Source organism: Vulpes lagopus, chromosome 13 (assembly GCF_018345385.1).
Source record: "Vulpes lagopus strain Blue_001 chromosome 13, ASM1834538v1, whole genome shotgun sequence".
Classification (NCBI taxonomy): Eukaryota; Metazoa; Chordata; class Mammalia; order Carnivora; family Canidae; genus Vulpes; species Vulpes lagopus.
In genome coordinates, this window is record NC_054836.1 from 47,660,529 (window position 1) to 47,681,115 (window position 20,587).

Below are 20,587 nucleotides of genomic sequence, written 5' to 3' on the forward strand. Positions count from 1 at the left end.
CAGCTTTTGACAGTTCCAACCTCTATTGCTTTGCTATTTATTTAGTAAGCAAATGAATGTTAGATCTGCTCTGCTATCCCTTTAATTCTTAAAGATCTGAGTCACAGAGTCCACCTATTGGAATCTTTTTCAGAAGTGGTACGTGAAACTGAGATGAGTGTGGATGATGATGATGATATCAATAGTTCAAAAGTAATTAATGATATATTCAGTGACGTCCTGGTGGAAGGTGAGCTGGATGTGGAAAAGAGTGAAGAGGAGATGGACCATGAAGATGCACTGAATATCTCCTCGATGTCTTTACTTGCTCCATTAGCACAGACAGTTGGTGTGGTAAGTCCAGAGGTAAGGAAAGACTAAATGTCACCAGGCCTGGGACACAAACAATAATAATGGGAACCCCTTTTGTTTTAGTTGGAACATGGGGATTTGGCACTCTATAGCCAAGAGCATTCTGGAACTCTAACGTCAGTTCGCTTAAAAGAGAGCTTAAAATGCTTCAGTGGTTTCTTGTGACCTTAGATGAAATCCAAAATGTGACATGGTTTAAAAGACCAGATATGTGGGCTCAAATCCTGGCTCTGCTATTGCCAATACTGAAGCATTGGCCAGCTTATTTAACCTCTTTACCATAGTTCCCTCACCTGTTAAATGAAGTTGAAAATAGTGCGGGTTGATGGGAATATTACATCATTAGTATATTAGTAGTTAGCACCAGACAGATAAGTAACATTTATTGAGAGCGGACTGTTGTTATTAGTTATTACCCTAAATTGAATAACTAAAGCTCAGGAGATAGATTCAATTAGAAATATTTTGGCAAGTATAGGCTGTAGCTGTCTTTGAACTTTTATTCATTTACTATATATGAGTTTATTTTAGTTTGCCTTGTTTTTATGATGAATCCGTTGACGTTTGGGATGTTTATTTCCTAACAATAGAGAATTTCTTTAATTCCTGAGAATTATCATTTAGGATCCATATCATCCATAAAATCTACTAATTCCTGCTGTGCTTCACTGCAGAGTTTAGTTTCCTCACCTAGATTGGAATTGAAAGATGCCAGTGTAAGTGATGAAAGCCCAAAGCCAGGAAAATTTCAAAGAACCCGTGTCCCTCGAGCTGAGTCAGGTGATAGCATTGGTTCTGAAGACCGTGATCTTCTTTATAGGTAAGAATGTTTTCACTCACTAAGGGTCATGGTTTAGATATAGCAAGTTGTGCTTCAATTTATAATTAAAATGTTACTAATAATTCACCTATAAAACTTTGGAATGACTTGTGTCAGCCTCTCTTTTACCAAATGGCATTTTCCATCTCATATGCTTAATAAAAGAGAGTGCTCAATGTGTTGCTGGATTTCTAATAGAGTATACCTTATGTCCTGAAGCATTGATGCATACAGATCTCAAAGATTCAAAGAAACAGAACGTCCCTCAATAAAGCAGGTGATTGTGCGGAAGGAAGATGTTACTTCAAAGTTAGATGAGAAAAAGAATGCCTTTCCTGGTCAAGTTAATATCAAACAGAAAATGCAGGTATGTACTTCTGCAGTTAGGAGATAGGGAGTGTTTTCTATACTAAACTGTACATTTCTTAAGGACAAAGGCCCAGCCTTATTCATCTCTCTACCTTGAGTGACTAGACCAGTGTCTGACAGAGCTCAGTAAATTGCTCTTGAATTCAGTGTAACTTGAGAAAGGTCTTCCTAGTTGGAAACATTAGCAACTTGTTTGATATTTCTGAAATATTTAAAATTGTTTGTCATAAATATCCTTAAAGTATAATTATAAATTGGATGTGGTGGTGAAGTGTGAAACTTATTTTGCTCTTACAGATTCTTTTATGCTAAGGAAGGCATTTTTAAAAGTATAGCATACATGTAATTTAAATAAAATGAATAAAAAAATAAATAAATAAAATGAATCAGATAAGGGTACCTGGGTGGCTCATCTGCCTTTGGCTTGGGTCATGATCCCAGGGTCCTGGGAATGAGCCCCATATTGGGCTTCCTGCTCAACAGGGAGTCTGCTTCTCCCTCTCTCTCTCTCTGCTCCCTCTACTTGTGCTCTTTCTCTTTGTCAGATAAATAAATAAAATCTTAAAAAAAAAAAAAGAATCAGATAATTTCTAAATCTTTACTACTCTCTTGAATATATAGCCCCAGTTATAATTTTAATAAGTATGAGTTGAAAGTCTTCATAAGAATGAATGTTTGCAGTGTAATTACTACAGCATGTTGAATATTTTTGATGTGTAGTATAGATGCTTGAACCGTGAAACAATAACATTTTGACTTTACTCTCTGGATATTTTGGAAATATGCAACAGGCTTAGTTAGAACTGAAGTTTAAATAAAGTGAAAATGGCGATGAAAAATGTGAATTTTTTTTCCTCTTTTCATTGGTTTCCCTAGGAGCTCAATAATGAAATAAATTTGCAGCAGACAGTAATCTATCAAGCTAGCCAGGCTCTTAACTGCTGTGTTGATGAAGATCACGGAAAAGGGTCACTAGAAGAAGCTGAAGCCGAGAGACTTCTCCTCATTGCAAGTACGTGTGATACACCTGTAACAATTCCAACAGAATTTCAAACCAGAAAAGACTATTTTGTCTGGGATAATTAAAAATCTTTATTTTAAAGAAAGGGCTTTTCCTCTTTCAGTTCATCTATGTTTTTTGTTTGTTTCTCATAACATTTATGAATACTATGCATGTAGAATAAAATGTAGTTTGCATGAAAGGTGAAAGGAATTGGAATGCATTTGAAGAAATGTAGTTGTGAAGAGTATGCCAAAAATGAATATATGAGTATATGTTTGTGTATGTGTGTATATATGTATATTCATATACACACACACTGTCTCTGCACCTAGCTGTCTACATGTAGCTAAAAAAAGAATGAATTTTGTTGTGTATGTGTAGCGATGGATGACAGGGATGACAGGGCATGTTAGCGTGGAGAGATTATACCACACAGGAAAACTAGCAAAAAGTTTAAACATTAAATTATAAAGATGTGATAAACAGATGAGCAGTCAAGGTCTTACCCATCTACCTACCACCTTCTTTGTATAAAGAATTACGGATCTTGTCTTTGATCTTAAGTACATTTGCCACATCAGTGCATTTCCTTGAATTGGTCTCATGTAGAAACGGTTGCAGTTTTTGTATTTGTGATATTGTATATTTTTATATAGCTGAGAAGAGAACACTTTTGATTGATGAGTTGAATAAATTGAAGAATGAAGGGCCTCAGAGGAAGAATAAGACTAGTCCTGTTGCCCCAAGTGAATTTGTCCCATCCAAAGGATCAGTTACTTTATCAGAAATTCGCTTGCCTCTAAAAGCAGATTTTGTTTGCGGTACGGTCCAGAAACCAGGTATGGTGATTTTTATTTGCATTACTTCTAGATCCTATGTTAAATTATGAATCTTACCTAGGTAGGAATTATGCAAATAGGAGCAAGTAGAGCATGCAATAGGATACACAGCTTGTATCTTGGGCCTTTAGTTCCTTTAATGAAGATAATATATACATAAAAATAACCAAGGGAAAATTTCATGTATGGGGTTGCTGATCCACATGGTAACAGACATGACTCTAACTGAAAGGAAGGTGAGTTAAACATAGTTTTGAGCATAAAATATTTTCCTAAGATGAGATATCTTGGTAGAGCAGATCATTCAACTTTCATTATTTAATTTTATTATGGAAAATATTGGGACATCTAAGAGAATCTGTTTTACTTTATTCTGATTAAAATTCATCCCCCAAATTTTGAATTATTGGCTGTAGAGGTGAAGATGACCACCACAGTGAAGATGGTTCTATTGAAATTGTTACTGCCTTTGTCACTCTAGATTGAATAAGTAAACTTTTCTAAACATGTATTCTATGGTAAATCAAAGCAAAGTGGGCAAAGGAGAATATGGCACCTGGATCTGAAAACAGGACAGGACAGGGTAATTATAGCAAGCTTAATAAAATCAAAGTTTTATTGAATTTTGGTAAAGTTCTTTTAAGATTCCTTTACATTTTCATTTGCATGGACCATTCTTTTTGAGGAGAAGGAGGGCTAGACATAGGTGAGAAGTGAATTTGACGTACAGAGAAAAATAAAGAATGGAGATCTTTACAAGTTGTGGAATATTCTTGTAGGAACAAGATAATGCAGGTTCTGATAGTTGCTGTGGTCTGATTTTGGTGTGGTCTGGAAGAAATCTATTGGTGATACAGTATATAACTTGAGACATGTGGGTACTTACAGATAGTGAAGAAATAGTTTGTTTTTATTAGATTTTATCTCTGAGTAACTTTAACAGAAATATGGTATTTTAATCTGTTTGAAATAATAAACCACATATTCCCTTTTGAGGAATATACTGTTACCTAAAGAATCAGGAATCAATAGGTAAAATTTGAAGTCAGCAGATATGAGGGATATGGAGTGATGTTATCTCAGTTTGCATGAATGATAGGAAGAGACTTTGATGATGCTTACTGGTGAAGATTATGACTGTTTGCTTATGTGTCTTAGCTTTTTGTATCTGGAAAGTTGATTTTAGTAATTTTTAGATAAATTACATAAATTAGTAGCAGTATAATTTTAATTTTATTCCTTGGTCTTCAGAATGGTGATTAGCCAAATTTGATTTCACTTGTGCTTATTATGTAATATGATTACTTTTTGCAGATGCAGCAAATTACTATTTCTTAATTATACTAAAAGCAGGAGCTGAAAATATGGTAGCCACACCGTTAGCATGTCCTTCAAATTCTCTTAATGGTGATGCTCTGACATTCACTACTACATTTACTCTGTAAGTAAATTAGGCTTTTGATGGTTCAAACACATTTTTCTTTTAATAGAGAATATAGATGGAATGTGTAGTCTTTGAAATGCAGTATCTTCATTCTTATATGGACAAATAACTCCATTTCAGTTTGTTGGTTTAAATCTTTTATATATATAAATCTTTTATATATAAATCTTTTTTTATATATAAATCTTTTATATGTTTCTGATACTTCTTTCCATTGAGTAGCATTTCACATTTCTTCCATGTGACTATGGTTTCAGTGTTTTGATATATATATATAGAATATAAACATACATTATATCTTTAATAAAAAATAAGGTCCAGATTATATGTTATATAAATATATTAAGTAAACAAATATATACATATATAAAATCTGGACCTTAATTTTTTATATCTATTTTTTAAATCTTATAATGAACTTAATATTCCAACTCACTGAAGACACGTATTTAGTGTCACAAAGTTGTTGCAAAAATACAGAATCAAAATCCAGTTAGAAAAAAGTGCTTATTAAAAATCTTCAGTTGTAAAATACGAAAGATTTGACTTGTATTATAGGAAAAATAGACTGTTCTTACCAATTTTTATGTTCCTTAATGGTTTATAACCACTGCCTGTAGTTAAAAACAACGTGAATTTCTTAACTCCCAGAATAATGCAACACTATCAGTGGCATTATTTTTAATGGCATAAGTTGATGTTTTCTTTACTGTTTTATTTAATGATTTATTTTTCCAGGCAAGATGTATCCAATGACTTTGAAATAAATATTGAAGTTTACAGCTTGGTAAGCAGTGAAGGCTTTCTAAAATAACCAATAGGGGATCCCTGGGTGGCTCAGTGGTTTAGCACCTGCCTTTGGCCCGGAGCATGGTCCTGGGGTCCCAGGATCGAGTCCCACATCGGGCTCCTTGCGTGGAGCCTGCTTCTCCCTCTGCCTGTGTCTCTGCCTCTGTCTCTCTCTCTGTGTCTCTCATGAATAAATAAATAAATCTTAAAAAATAAAATAAAATAACCAATAGTATGTTTTTCTTAGAAATATTAGATCTTAAACTAATTACACTTTGTGTTTGTGTATAGGTACAAAAGAAAGACCTCTCGGGTCCTGATAAGAAGAAAAAGGCATATAAGTCTAAGGTGAGAATGAAAAACCCAGTAAAAGTATTATCAGAAACAATAGGTATATCAGTTTTAATTGCTCTACATTTGACAAATAGCTTTTATAACCCCTTGAGATGTCTCGCAAGCCTTTCTTCTGAACTCTTGCCTGCCTCGTCCTCGGTTAACCAGTACTTAGAAATGATGTGCAGACAGAAGCAGGAGTACCTGCGGGTTGATTTCTAGCTTTCCGGTCTTTGCTCTTTTGTGCTTTTCCTAAGTCATCATTTAGAAAAATTTTATTTTAACTCTAATAAAAACAGGAATGACAGTACGGAAAAGCCATAATAGAGGACTCAAGTATAATGTATTCATATTTCAGAATTATCTTCTGTGTGGGAGTATCTTAAGGTTGATTAGTTTTAAGCCCTGAATCATAATGTTTAGCAGGAAAGACACTGTTATCTTTTCTTCTAGGCGATTACTCCAAAGCGACTCCTCACATCTATAACTACAGTAAGTAAATTCTTAAAAAATTTAGCTCCCTTGAAATCTGCATCTTACACACAGGATTGTAAATTGGTTAATCATTTCTAAACCCTTAGCACTATAGAAATCTTTTTTTTAATCTTTTAAAATTTAAATTCAAGTAATTCACATATAATGTATTTATTAGTTTCAGAGATAGATGTCAGTGATTCTTCAGTTTTATATAATACTCATTATAGTGCTCATTACATCACCCAGTTACCCCATCCCTCAACCCCCTCTTCCCTCCAGAGACCCTCAGTTTGTTTCCTGTGATTAAGAACCTCTTACCGTTTGTCTCTCTCTCTGATTTCATCTTATTTTTTCCTCTCTTCCCCCCTATGATCCTGTTTTGTTTCTTAAATTCTACAAACAAGTGAGATCATAAGATAATTGTCTTTGTCTGATTGATTTATTTTGCCTAGCATAATATCCTCTAGTTCTGTACACGTCATTGCAAATGACAAGATTTCATTTATTTGATGGCTAACTAGTATTGCATTGTATACATACACACACACACACACACACACACACCACGCACCTCTTCTTTATCCATTCATCTGTTAATGGACATCTCAGTTCTTTCCATGGTTTGGCTATTGTGCATTGCTGCTATAAACATTGGTGTGCAGGTGCTGCTCTGGATCACTACTTTTGTATCTTTGGAGTAAATACCCAGTAGTGCTGGATCATAGATAGTGTAGCTCTATTGTCAACTTCTTTAAGAACCTCCATACTGTTTTCCAGAGTGGCTACACCAGTTTGCATCCCCACCAGCAGTGTAAGAGAGCACTATGGAAATCTTTAAAATATACCACTGGGGAGAAAAATTTCAGCTATTTAAGTGGGGAAAAAGAATGTTTTCTGAAATATAGCCTTTGCATTGTTATAGAGTTTAGTATTTAATATTTAAATCTTTGTATCAAATAAAGGAAATGATAGGTTTCTTTTTTACACTGATTTTTTTTTTTTTTTTTAATAGAAAAGCAGTGTTCATTCTTCAGGTGAGTGGATCTTAAACTAATTCAAACACCAGAATAAGGAAACGAGCTAAGCAACAGCACACATGCTTTATACATATAGGCGTCTTGATGTTCACCTTAGCCTCCTTTGAATAATGTTTTCTGTATGGTTTTTAGTAATATATAAGATTACTGGCTGGAATAGCACGCTGTCAAATGTTGCCATAGGCTGTCAGGCCTCATGTTATTCAGGCTCTAGCAGGCAGTACCAATGTGCTACCAGTCACCCAGCCACAGCTGCAGCTGGTGGTATCACGCTTCACCCCAACTTTGGTTGTTCTGGAAATTTGTTTTATGCTCTCCACATTATGGACTTTACTTCTTTTAACTTTATGACCATGACTGGCATTGTGTATCATGTCAGACAAACATGTTTATAGTTCACTGGGAACCTGAGTGCCAGGAAGCTGGGAAAGGCATTCTCAAGAGTGGTATTAGGCCTGAGTTTTCCAAAGGGGATAAGGACGGAGTTGGTTTCACTCACCTCCTTTGGGCTGCCGGTCTCTTCTTGGTACAAGAAGGTAGCTAGGAAGAACTTTGCAGATACAGTCTCTGCTGCTGATTATGTTATCTTAGACTAGAGCGTTGAAGCCTTTTTACATCTCTTTTCAGAAAATTGTTTTATTTATACATTTTTAAGTTCTGTGTCTTAAAAATGCATCATCCCAAAGAAGTGATAAGGAATGTCTATGCTATTTTACCCAAGTTAAATATAAAGTATTTCAGTTTTCCTTCATTCTTTAGAGATAGAGAAAAATGAAGCAGTTTTCTCTGTGACAACTTAATTTCTGTTGGGCTGTAGTGAAGAATTGTTATTTACACTTACAAAAGTCACTGAACTAAACTTCATTTCCTTTCTCTACAGTCATGGCCAGCCCAGGTGGTCTCAACGCTGTGCGTACCAGCAACTTTGCCTTGGTTGGATCTTACACGCTGTCGTTATCTTCAGTAGGAAACACTAAATTTGCACTGGACAAGGTACTCTAAATTTATGTATTTATTTACTCTTAGAGAAAATAGGTCAGTGGAAATGCCCCAGGACTTTCGAGTATTTTGAAATCTGGCTGAAAATGCATGTTCTTAGAATTGTACATTTTAACTAGGCATGGGTGTCCCTACATCTTTGATGTTGCAAGTATTTCTGTCTCATCTCTTTAACAGTTGAATCTTCAAAGTAGTGTATACTGATTATTCTAAAGGTTATTTCTGACTACAGGCATATTATTCCTTGCATGTAGATGTTAAGCTTACAGTTTTAAATGTAGTAACTTGCCCATTTGAACAAATATTTTGAAATGATTTCGATTTTATAGATTTTGTTTTGACAAGATAGGGAAAGATAGGTTAATTTCTTAGAAAAGTACTCATGAGTCTAAGGGATTTCTTTCCCATACTTTTCTCCCCAAACTAAAGGTCTCAAAGTTCAGATCTGTATCCTGTCACTATAGAGTGTTTTTTCACCATAATGTGATATGACTAAACTTTTAATAGCCAACATGGCATTTTAGTGAGATAACTAGTGGCAAACTTTGGTCCTTGGGCTGACTCTTGTGGTATAACACAAGAGTATTTTTAAATTGTTAAGAGATTATATTTTCCTAGTTGGAAAATGGAGGTGATGAAGTATAAGAACCAGGAGGCCTGGTTTCTTGTATTGGCCATGCTAGTAATTTCCTTTTTAATGTCGAACAAAGTCATGTCATTTCTCTGGGATCTTGTTTTCCCAAAAGAGAATATTCGGTTAGATGAAAATAATCCAACTTTAAATTTCTATGAAACATTTTTCTTTTAGTTGTTAGACATAAAACAGACTAACTTTGGAATTTTGATTATTGTTGATGCATAATGTGTTTTAACATGTTATTTTAAAAACATTTATATAACTTTTTATGTGGTAATTCAGCTAGTTTAACAAATTGAGTGATCTTGGGTCTTTTTTTTTTTTCTTTTTGTCTTTATTTTGTTTGTTTTAGATAAATTATGATGTAAAAGAGCGAGAGCTACTGGGCTATATGTTCCAGGAAAAGGTTGCCATATTTTCTTTGCTTGAAACTAATGAGTTTAAAAAATCAATCCTTAAGTTTTGGCTCATATGTATTCATTTCACTAACCACTCTCGTGTGTTCTTGGTTATTTTAAATAACTAAGGACATGATGTACATTATTCTTTCTTTAGATTCTTTCAGGTGGGCATCTTTTTCTTTACTCTCATAGTTCTTTAAAGCTTTTTCTGACAGTCCTCTTACTTTTTTTCCATGCATGTTTGGCACTTGGGCTTTTCTTCTGTTTTCTTTTTTCAAGTTAAATTTGTTAAGATTCTATAGTCCCTTGGACTTTGATTTTCTGGGTACTAAAATACCAAATTAATAACTAACACTAAAATGTGTTCAATGTATTCAATTGTCTAAAACTAAAATGTATTTAATATTGTTGACCTCTCCTACATTGAAAGAGCTACTGATGATGTTTTAGATAAAAGTAGTCTCAGTTGATGCTTCGTTTAGTGATTTTGAAATTAAAATGCATTTAATGCTAAAATTAGACTAAATATAATCATGTTTTATGAGGGTTATTTTTAGGATTTTTAATATCCTTGCAAAGATCAATTGCAAGCATTCTGTGGGTATATAGAAATTTACAAAATGCCAGTTTCTGCATATGTAAGAGATTATTAATCTTTAAAATGAAAGTTTTCAATGATGTATGTTAAATATAGACTAGTCTTGAAAAATTGTTTGGGTGCCATTTTAATTCGAAATATCACACTTACAAATTAAAAAAAAAAGTTGTGGTATTTCCATTCTCTTAATTTCTTTGCAGTTATAACTTAAATAGCCAAATGCATAATTCAGTACAAAATCACTCAATTTAATTGGTTGTGTCTAATACTTTATATATAATCTCTTCCTGAATCAAATACAATATAATCAGACATAAAATTTGTCTCAGATGTGCTTTTGTGAGTGGCAGGAAGAAGCAAATATGTGTTCTAATAGTTTATAGTTGATTTAAGAGAATATTTAAAATAGTTAAATTAGATGTTCTTTAAGTTGGTGAGAAAAATGGAAGACCTTCTGTAGTCCTATGGTAACCCTCCTTAATTGACTTTGAGAGAATAGACAAGTCACCCATATCCTACCAGATGCCAGTGATAAAAGGGAGTGTTTGCTTATTTTATTGGTGCTGTGACCAACAATACAGCAGTCACAAAGGTTATCTCTGAGATCACCTTCAGAATGGAATTTCTATTGAGGTTTACCCAGACTGTTTGCTCTATGGATTTAGGATACCACTGATAGCGATTGCCTTCCTATTTGAGGTTAAATCTGGCATCCTGCAATTTAAATTATGAATCTCAATGAGTCACCGGCTCTCAAATCCTTTCTTTGAATAGAGAATCCAAAATAGTCATAGATTTTATTACACTTTCATGATAAAGGGAGGACATCCCACAGCCCATCTTTTGATTTAAAGAAACTTCATAGGTATTTATACCCTATTAGAAAGAGAGACGTCATTTTAAATAGTAGTAGGGCAAACAATTGTGAAGTAAAACAACCAATTAGGATTGTAGAATTTCGAGGTTATAGGAAGAGTATTAGGTGTTCTGCTGTGCCCAAAGCTATCTGGTGTACACCCATTGGCTCAGTATAATTATTAACAATACTGCTTTCTCTCAGAAATATCCCACTGTTATGAAAAATTACAGCCACCCTGGTTATAAGTTACATTTTATAGCTCTTAACAATAATCTTAGAAGTGCAAATATCTTCAAAGACCCTTTTGTTAAACAGAAAACGGAATACATCCAACATTTTCACGTATTTCTGTACTCAGCAGGGGGTAGTGATATTGACCCTTGTGTGAGTATTTTCAATTCACCTCATCAGGACAAGCTTCTGACCAAGAATATTGTCAACTTTTCACAGCTGTGGAGTTAAGAGTGAACATTTTCTTCTAGTTTTTCTGAGATGCTTTGTACCAGCAGCATTCTCTGGGTTCACCGTGGGATTTTATTAATTAGCATTGAGAGCCTGAGGAACTGAAAACTGATAATGTGGAAAAGAAAAGAACGAGGGAATTTATAACAAAGGATAATGAGGCACATGATGTTTTGGTTCTACATTATGGATGCCTTTTAAATTGAGAAAGTTAAAAAAAAAAAGTTAAATAAAAAATAAATTGAGAAAGTTAGAGGCTTGTCTCATGAAATTAGTCTCTTAAAATCTCTTCTTTCTGGCCAAGAACTCCCCTTGGAGTTTTCTTTATTGTGTTGGAGGATTGAATTGTTGGAAACTAGCCTTACACCCAAAAGGTTTTTTTACACTTAAAAGTAACTTCTCTTCGGCTTTTCTGATACCTTAGGACACATCTTGCTAACAGATGCACAAAATAAATGGAGGTAAAGCACAGATGCTCACAGACACACTTCAGAGCTATGGCAGCTTGATGCTGAGAAGTTGAGTGTGGTCCCCTGGGAAAGAGCTGGGTGCCATCTTGCTGTTTGGGGTGCACGTTGCCTCCATAACAGCTAGCTGCAAAACAAATGCTATTTTTTGCTTTTTGCTTTTTTTCATAAAAGTGAAACTCTTCTTTGGCTTTCTTTCAGTTAGCAAAAACAGGTGCTAATGTAGGTCTTTTGTAAAAGTGCAGTGGGCAGACTTGAAAATTTAGGGGTTACCTGTGTACCACATTTTCTTTCTTATTTTTAATAGGAAAACTGGGTACTTATTTGGCCTAACAATATCCTTTTAGCAAACATTTGTTGAATGCCTGACAGTATGCTATGAGAACAGACATGAAAAAAACACAGTAGTTGATCTCAAGAATCTGCTATGCAAAGTACAGGGCTGTGGCTTCACACACAAAAGAGAAGACGTTGGAGAGTTTCAGATCCTGGAAGACAAACTTCATGCTTTGAGAAAAACAAGATCTTGGTGGCCTAGAGTAGTTTTCATACTCAGAAGTGGGGAGAAAGGAGTCGGTACCATAGTGTCTGTCTCCGTTCATTTGTTGATGAACATTTAGGTTGTTTGCCCCTCTTGCTGTTGTGAAGAATGCAACGAACACGGGAGTGCACACATCCCTTAAGAATCTAGTTTTAAATCTTTTGGATAAATACATAGAAGATCACTTGATTATGTAGTGCTTCTATATTTAGTTTTTTGAGAGACCTCACGGAAAAGCTTTCAATTTTGATAAAGTCTAATTTATCTATTTTGTTGTTCATGTTGTTGCTTATATTCTGGGATATCCGAGACCATGTTGCTAAATCCATGATCATGAAGATTTACTCCTCTGTTTTCTTCTAAGAGTTTTATGGTTTTATCTGGTGTGTTTAGGTCACTGATCCATTTTAAGTTAATTTTTGTATATGATATTGAGATAGGGAACCAACTTCACTCTTGCATATAGCTATCTACTTTCCCTAGCACCTTTTATTTACAAGACTACTCTTTCCTTGTTGAATGGCCTTGGTTCCTTGTACCCTTACCATGTTATTTTGATTATTGTAGCTTTGGATTAAATATTGAAGTTAGAAAGTATGATTCCTTAAATTTTGTTCTTTTTCAAGATTGTTTTGGTAATTAATAATGGGGACCTTTAGAATTCAATTCCATATGTATTTGGGGATCAGCTTTTCCATATCTGAAGCTCGGTATTCTTTACTGCTGAGTAATAATGTATTGGATTAATTTACCAGTTGAGTATATTCTGTTGATGGAGAATGGATAAACACATGTATTCTCTTCTTAAATCTCTATTTTCTTTATCACATTTACTTGGGACCTAGGGTTCTGTTTTTATCAAACTCTACCTTGAATGAATTTATTCTTCAAAAACACTTGTTGCTAAGGAACCAGTGGCTGTATGGGCCACCTGTTCTCCATTCCAACTTTAGAAAATACTGTGCTTTCAAGGCATAATCTTCTTTATTCACGATTTATACATGTTTTATCAGGGGAAAAAAATCACACTTTGAAACCATTTTGCAAATAACTTATCCTCTGTCTTCACAGGTGCCCTTTTTATCGCCTTTGGAAGGTCATATTTATTTAAAAATAAAATGTCAAGTGAATTCAAGTGTTGAAGAAAGAGGTTTTCTAGTAAGTAGCATCACTTAATCTATATTTTTCTTTTTCTGTGTTGTGAAGTATAGACTTGGTTTTGCATAGGAATGAAAACCCATGAGAGTCAGTGATACATGGGTTCAGTAGAGATTTGTTGCATGTCCATTGTATGCCAGCCAGTCACTGCTGGAATTGGAATCTAACAGGCCACAAAAAATAATCCTTCCCCTCAGAAGCTTCTAGTTTAGCAGGGAGAAATACACATAAACTGGCAAGTGCGCCACAGGGCTGTAAGAGGTGGGAGCGTAGAGTGTGTGGGGGTTACTAGTGGGACATCAGGTCTGGATATAAGTAAGTCAGCCAAGGAGAAGAGGAGGAAGAAGTGCCCCAGGCAAAGGGAAGAGCATGTACAGTGGCCCGGAGGGCCCTTCCCTCTCTCACCCCCACTAAGGATAAGGACAATACAGAGAGTGAGTGGCAGGTAGTTCAGCCTGCACTTAGGGTATGGGCGAATGTGAGGAGGAGGGACATCGAGAAGAGTGATTGCAGAGGACAGTGTGGTTAGGGGAGAAGGGACTCAGGGTTAAAGGGCCTTTGAATGAATTGGTCTGTATCCTGAGGCCAGCAAGATCTGCTTGTAGGATCTTAGGCAGAGGCATAACATCATATGTGGGGTTTAGAAAAGTCATCCTGCCTGACATGTGGAAAGGAGGTTGGAGACTGGTAAGGAGACAGTCACTCCAAGAGGGGCTGGGGACTGGCAGGGGGACGAGCTGACCCAGAGAAATGAAGCAGGAGGGACTGGGTGGTTTTGGCTGGGTGGCATAGGGGGTGGAAAAGCAGAAATAAGGATGTCATCCAGATCCCTGCCTTGTACAACTTGTTGGGTGGCAGTGATGCCACCAAGGTAAGGGATCTTGGGGAGGAGCAAGTGTGTATGTTTGGGTAGAAAATCTTTTTCGCCCCCTAAATGTTATTGTGCAAAGTTGCGGATATACAGCAGTGTTGATAGAATTTTACAACAAACATCCATATACCAACCATCTAGATTGTGCCTTTAACATATTCTACTATCTTTGCTTCATCATGTATATACTGCCTAGCCATCCTTCTAGCTATTCCTGTGGCCACTGCTGAAAATAACCATGTTTGGGGGGAAGAATCTTTTTTTTTTTTTAATTTTTTATTTATTTATGATAGTCACACACAGAGAGAGAGAGAGGCAGAGATATAGGCAGAGGGAGAAGCAGGCTCCATGCACCGGGAGCCCGACGTGGGATTCGATCCGTGGTCTCCAGGATCGCGCCCTGGGCCAAAGGCAGGCGCTAAACCCCTGCGCCACCCAGGGATCCCTGGGGGGAAGAATCTTAAAAGTATACCTTAGACATTAGCACGTTCCTCCAAATCTTAAGCATACATCCCTGAGTTTTGACACACACATACATTTGCATAACCCAAATTTCTATTAAGATCTAGAACATTGACCCAGAAAGTTCCTTCATGCCAGTTCCTTCATGCCCCAAGGTGGGAACTTAGGGTGAGTTAAGTTTTAAACGATTTGAATTTTAGATGCTTCCAAAGATCTGAGTTTAAAGCTCAAGATAGACATTTTGGTTGAGGTGAATATTTGGAAATCTGCATCCTAGAGATAAGTAATTGAAGCACAGGGAGAGTTAGAAACAGGAAGAGCACTAACATTTAAGCCATAGACCTAGAAAGAGAAGCTCTCAAAGGAACCTACCAGGAGGGCAGTGTGTCATGGTTGCCAAGAAAGAAAGAACTGAAAGAGGGAGCAGTCAAGTTAGATCAGGACCTATATTAGAGACTGTGGGACTCATTTACAAGGCAGAGAACAAAGCTGGATTGCAGATGGTTATGGACAGGGTGGGAGGTGAGGAATGAGTGCCAGCGACTCTTTGAAACAAAGTTTGGCTGCAAAGTAGAAAGAGATAGAGTATGGTACTTGCAAAGCTATGTAGAGTAAAGAAAGGATTTGGTTGACATTTTAATAAGATCAGAGAGACTTGAGAATCTTTACAGATGTGTGGCTTCTAATAGGGCAGAGAGGTCAAAAATGCAATGGGGAACCTGTGCTGAGGTTAAGGGGTAATATGTGGAACGAGATCATGAGCATGAGAAGAAATAAGACCCAAGCCACACTTCCCAGGATTGATTGAACAACACTTATGTGGGTCCATTTCTGCATGGATTTGTTTCAATAAATACATACAGCACTGTGAATGTATTTTCTCAACATTTTCTTTTCTCTGGCTTTATTATAAGAGTACAGTCTATAACACGTATAACATGCAAAATATGTGTTAATTGACTGCTTAAGTTATCGTTATGGCTTCTGGTCAATAGTAGGCTATCAGTAGTTCAGTTCTGATGGGAGGTCCGGGGGAAGTCAAAAGTTATATGTGGATTTTTGGTACCTCTTAACCTCAGGGTTGTTTAGGGGTCAACTATTACTTTTTTTATGATCAGAGGAGAAAAGTATGTAGAATACAAAGAAGATTGTGGGTATGGTGCCAAAGAAAAGAAAATCTAATCACTTTGGTTTTCTTTGTGAAGCAAGAAATTTGAATGATATAAAGGATTTCACAAAATCAGTGTGCAGTTGCTATCAAAGGGTACAGAAAGAAAAGCTCTGTGGCCAGTGTGACTAAATCAGACTGTGCTAGTTTTTTTTTCACATGTAAATCCAGTAGATGGCACTAGATGTTCTTGGAAAAGTGTTTTTATAAATCTCTGACTTGACGGCAGTGTTTACCTGATTTTTCTTTTAATGTAAATATTTTAATATTTTACTGTAGATACCTTTAGCAACTGATAGACTCTGTTATGGCCACTAGTTCATTTGCATATAATGTCTGACTTGCTTAATTTTTGAGCTGGGCTCTTAACTAGGTTAGCATTAGTTAGATCTTTTCAGGTTTGCTCCTGGGCCTATAACCCATTCTTACCACATCTACACTTACAGAAATGTGGCAAGAAATTTCTCAGAACTCCCTTAAATAAATTCTGTCCCCTGCCAAACTGTGCCTTTTAATTACTTCTGCCCTCCATAAAATAGTAATTGAAGTTAGAGTTGCTTGGTTCCATTTTCCTTCCTCATATGCCAGGGACAGCTGGAAGGAAGGCGATTATCGACCAGAGAATCTTGCCAAGTGAATCTAAAACGGTGCTAGTCTAGCTCTGCCTTGACCAATGAGCAACAAGAGACAGAAGTTCTGGATTTGGCTAGAAGGTTCCAGTTCTGCTTTGTGATTATGTGTTGTCATTTAGTTTCCTTGGCCTACACTTTCCTCAGCTATAAAAATGAAAATGCTGTCCTTTTTTTATTCTTCTCTGATCATAGTTGGGTATAATAATGTGTTATTTCTTACCCATCAAATTTTTCCTTGTCTATTAGCTTTATGATGTAAAGGGTGAGCATAAACATAAGAGGGAGCTGGTGAGTCATTTATATTAATTTTGTGCTTGAGATTGAAATAGCAACATTCTTCTTTTTTTTTCCCTGGATGGTTGTGAGCCAATGTTGCCTAGAAAAGCATGCCTTGAGGAGGAAAGAGGATAAACTGGGGAGGAAGAATTAAAGGTGGGGTAAGAGGATATATGATTAGAGTAAGCTAATTAATTTGGGTTAATTAATTAAGCTAATAGATTTCAGATTTCATTCTCATAGAAACTTCCTTCACACAAAGTAACTTTTCTTCATGGCCGGAGTTTGTACTCCTAACTCAAGTCCAGGGTTTGGTAAATTCACACAAATTAGTGAATCGAGGAGAGTGTATGTCCACTATCTGAGGGTTGGTGGTAATGCTTAGTTGATCCATGTGAAGGTGGAAAAGCTGTAACACATTCTGAAATCAAACATGAAGATCCTTTTGGATTGTCTATATTAGCAAGGGTCAGCAAAGTGTGGCTCGCTGCTTGTTTCTATAAAGTTTTATTGGCACATGGGCTCATTTGTTTACATATTATCTATGACTGCTTTTGCCCTACCCCAGGGGAATTGAATAGTTGTGACAGAGCCCTGAGGGCCCACAAAGTCTAACATCTTTACTCTCTGGTACTTTACAGAAAAGATTTGCTAACCCCCGATCTCTAGCATTGTTACATTTTCCCTTACTTTTGTTCATTGAAAATAGTATTTCCTAGGGACACCTGGGTGACTCAGCAGTTGAGTGTCTACCTTTGGCTCAGGGCATGATCCCAGTCTGGGGATTGAGTCCTGCATTGGGTTCCTTGCCTCTTTCTGTGTCTCTCATGAGTGAATAAAGAAATAAAATCTTTTTTAAAAAAAATAGTATTTCTTAAAGGAATTTTTTTCCTTTTATTTTTTTTTTTAAGATTTTATTTATTTATTAAGGAGAAACATGGAGAGGAGAGAGAGAGAGAGAGAGAGAGAGGCAGGCAGAGACACAGGCAGAGGGAGAAGCAGGCTCCATGCAGGGAGACTGACTTGGGACTCATCCAGGGTCTCCAGGATCACGCCCTGGGCCGAAGGCAGTGCTAAACCGCTGAGCCACCTGGGCTGCCCTTTTTTTTCCCTTTAAATCCAAAGTAAAGACTTTTATATGATTAAGGCTCATTAGGACTACAAGTACAAAATAGTGAGACGGGGGAACAGCTTGGACTTACCTGTTTAAGTGCAAGTACTTCCACGGAAAAAAGCCACACGTTGTGAGTTACCTTTTCCAGAGCCCTGACCTCAACCGACATGACTGCTTCGCCTCGCTTTAGAACGGAGCTTGTGTGCCTGAGGCAGGAGCTGGCCTAAGGCCTGGGCTAGTCGGCTGTCTGCCTGCTGGGAGGTGCTACTCAGGTGTGCTGGCTGGCTCCGCAGTGGCCAGTGGCCGGGAGCTCTGTTTATCACAGTAATCTGTCAGGGCATAGAATGTCAGGAGTTGACTCTTCTAATCCTTTTTTGTTCTTCTGAATAAAAGTTAAATGCCAATCTTTTGTATAAAATAAATCTAACTTAATAAGCTATCCTTTGTTTTGTCAATATATAAAGTATGCTACTCTACACAGAGCACTTTTCTCTTATTTAAGGAGCATTTGGTTTGGGACATTATGCTTTAAAAAGATCTGCTTTAAAAAAGTCTAAATTAGATAAAGGTATTAATTTGGGGTTAATATTTGGAAGTTCTTAAATGCTATATGCTTTTAGATGATATTGAAAATCTGGGTCAATTTCCTGAAATTAGCAATTAGTGATTTTCATTACTAGGGTAAAAGAAGGTGAAACTCATGTAAGTAGATGTTGAACTATGAAGTATGTCAACATATTGAAGTTTAACATCTTATTTGATCCTTAAGTTTCTAAAGTTAACATTTCATGGACTTTTCAGACCATATTTGAAGATGTTAGTGGCTTTGGTGCCTGGCATAGAAGATGGTGCGTTCTTTCTGGAAATTGTATCTCTTATTGGACTTATCCAGATGATGAGAAAAGAAAGGTAATATTAATAGTCCTGGTCAGTGAAAGCCCTGACTTTGATGTAGTGTTTCAGCAGAGGTTCCCTCTGTTCTCCACACCCACTCAGATCCCCTTTGAATGTATACTAAGCCATTAAAAATATTCTTGTTGCAAGACCTGTGCGTGTGTATTTGTGGGAAGATTTTATGTCTTTTCCATTCCCTGTGATTTGACCACTCTTAAAATACCCGAAGGCATATATTTGTTTTCTTTTCTTCTAGAATATTTCCATACTAGTTTTTAATAACATTTTTACTCAGAAATATGTTGAATTCACTTTTGTTTTTATTAATAGTTGACTTACCTAAATCTGGGATAAAACAGTAATGGAAAACCACCACAGGGATATAGTGATTTTGATTTTGTTTCTAAAATTTGACATTAGGTTTTAAAAAAATTTTTTTTGATAATAGGTTTTTATTTGAGTTGTATCTCATTTTTAAAAAATGTAATGTTATTGCTCAAATATGATTATTTAGTATCCCCAAACTGAGAAATAGAAATAAAAAACAGAATTACAAAGTAGTATGTGTTTCTAATTGTTGAAGCTGGTTGATGGGTACATGGAAGTTCATTATACTGTGCTTATAATTTCGCATCTGTTTGAAGTATTCCATAACAAAGAGTTTATTTTTTAAGTTGGCTAAAAGCTCCAGTTGACATTTTTGGTTTCTGTTTAATGTCCAGGAAACAATAACAGATATTAAGTATGTTTCTCTAAACCTATTATAATTAAATTTTAACTTCCACATTAATGGCTTTTTAATTTTAAGTTCATACCAACTTAAATACTGCTTAATGCTTATTGATATAAACAATCTTGTATATTTTCTATTAATTTGTTTTTAATTTGTTCTTAAAGAATCCCTTAGGAAGGATAAATCTGGCCAATTGTACAAGCCATCAAATAGAACCAGCCAACAGAGAATTTTGTGCAAGACGCAACACTTTTGAATTAATTACTGTCCGACCACAGAGAGAAGATGACCGAGAGACTCTTGTCAGCCAATGCAGGGACACACTCTGTGTCACCAAGTATGTATAAGGCTATAAATATAAATACTTCTGTCCACTAAGTAATTGATTGCCCTCTCTGTTCTTACCACTGTAAGAAATATCAGAGATAGTCCTTGTCTTTGAAGAAAGTACAGTCTTTTTTTTTTTTTTTTTAATTTTTTATTTATTTATGATAGTCACAGAGAGAGAGAGAGAGGCAGAGACACAGGCGGAGGGAGAAGCAGGCTCCATGCACCGGGAGCCTGATGTGGGATTCGATCCCGGGTCTCCAGGATCGCGCCCTGGGCCAAAGGCAGGCGCCAAACCGCTGCGCCACCCAGGGATCCCAATTACCCAGTTTCTATAGATGCTGTATGGTACACATTTTCATAGATTACAGGCTTTTTAAAATAATTATTTTTGCTATTATAGCTAAGACTCCACTTGGCATATCAGTTCTTTCTGCTCCTGTAACAAGAATAAATGTAAATTGAAGAATCTTTGTATAAAAGTAAACTTTACCAAGCTGCTATGGACTAATACTTTGCTTGCCAA

The 20,587-nt window shown here is 36.1% G+C and overlaps 1 protein-coding gene across 1 annotated transcript in view; it reads left to right on the forward strand.

Annotated features, from left to right (window-relative positions):
* The window catches only part of ANLN (anillin actin binding protein), a 47,265-nt gene extending 27,184 nt beyond the window's left edge, over window positions 1–20,081 (forward strand). The window contains exons 10-23 of the mRNA XM_041727510.1: window positions 134–333; window positions 1,026–1,171; window positions 1,391–1,538; window positions 2,417–2,552; window positions 3,200–3,382; window positions 4,697–4,823; window positions 5,565–5,613; window positions 5,907–5,963; window positions 6,402–6,440; window positions 7,438–7,459; window positions 8,343–8,455; window positions 13,498–13,584; window positions 18,909–19,016; window positions 19,899–20,081. Coding sequence (XP_041583444.1) covers window positions 134–333; window positions 1,026–1,171; window positions 1,391–1,538; window positions 2,417–2,552; window positions 3,200–3,382; window positions 4,697–4,823; window positions 5,565–5,613; window positions 5,907–5,963; window positions 6,402–6,440; window positions 7,438–7,459; window positions 8,343–8,455; window positions 13,498–13,584; window positions 18,909–19,016; window positions 19,899–20,081 — 1,598 coding nt within the window. The remainder of the gene's footprint in view (window positions 1–133; window positions 334–1,025; window positions 1,172–1,390; window positions 1,539–2,416; window positions 2,553–3,199; window positions 3,383–4,696; window positions 4,824–5,564; window positions 5,614–5,906; window positions 5,964–6,401; window positions 6,441–7,437; window positions 7,460–8,342; window positions 8,456–13,497; window positions 13,585–18,908; window positions 19,017–19,898) is intronic.
* The last annotated feature ends 506 nt before the right edge of the window (window positions 20,082–20,587 follow it).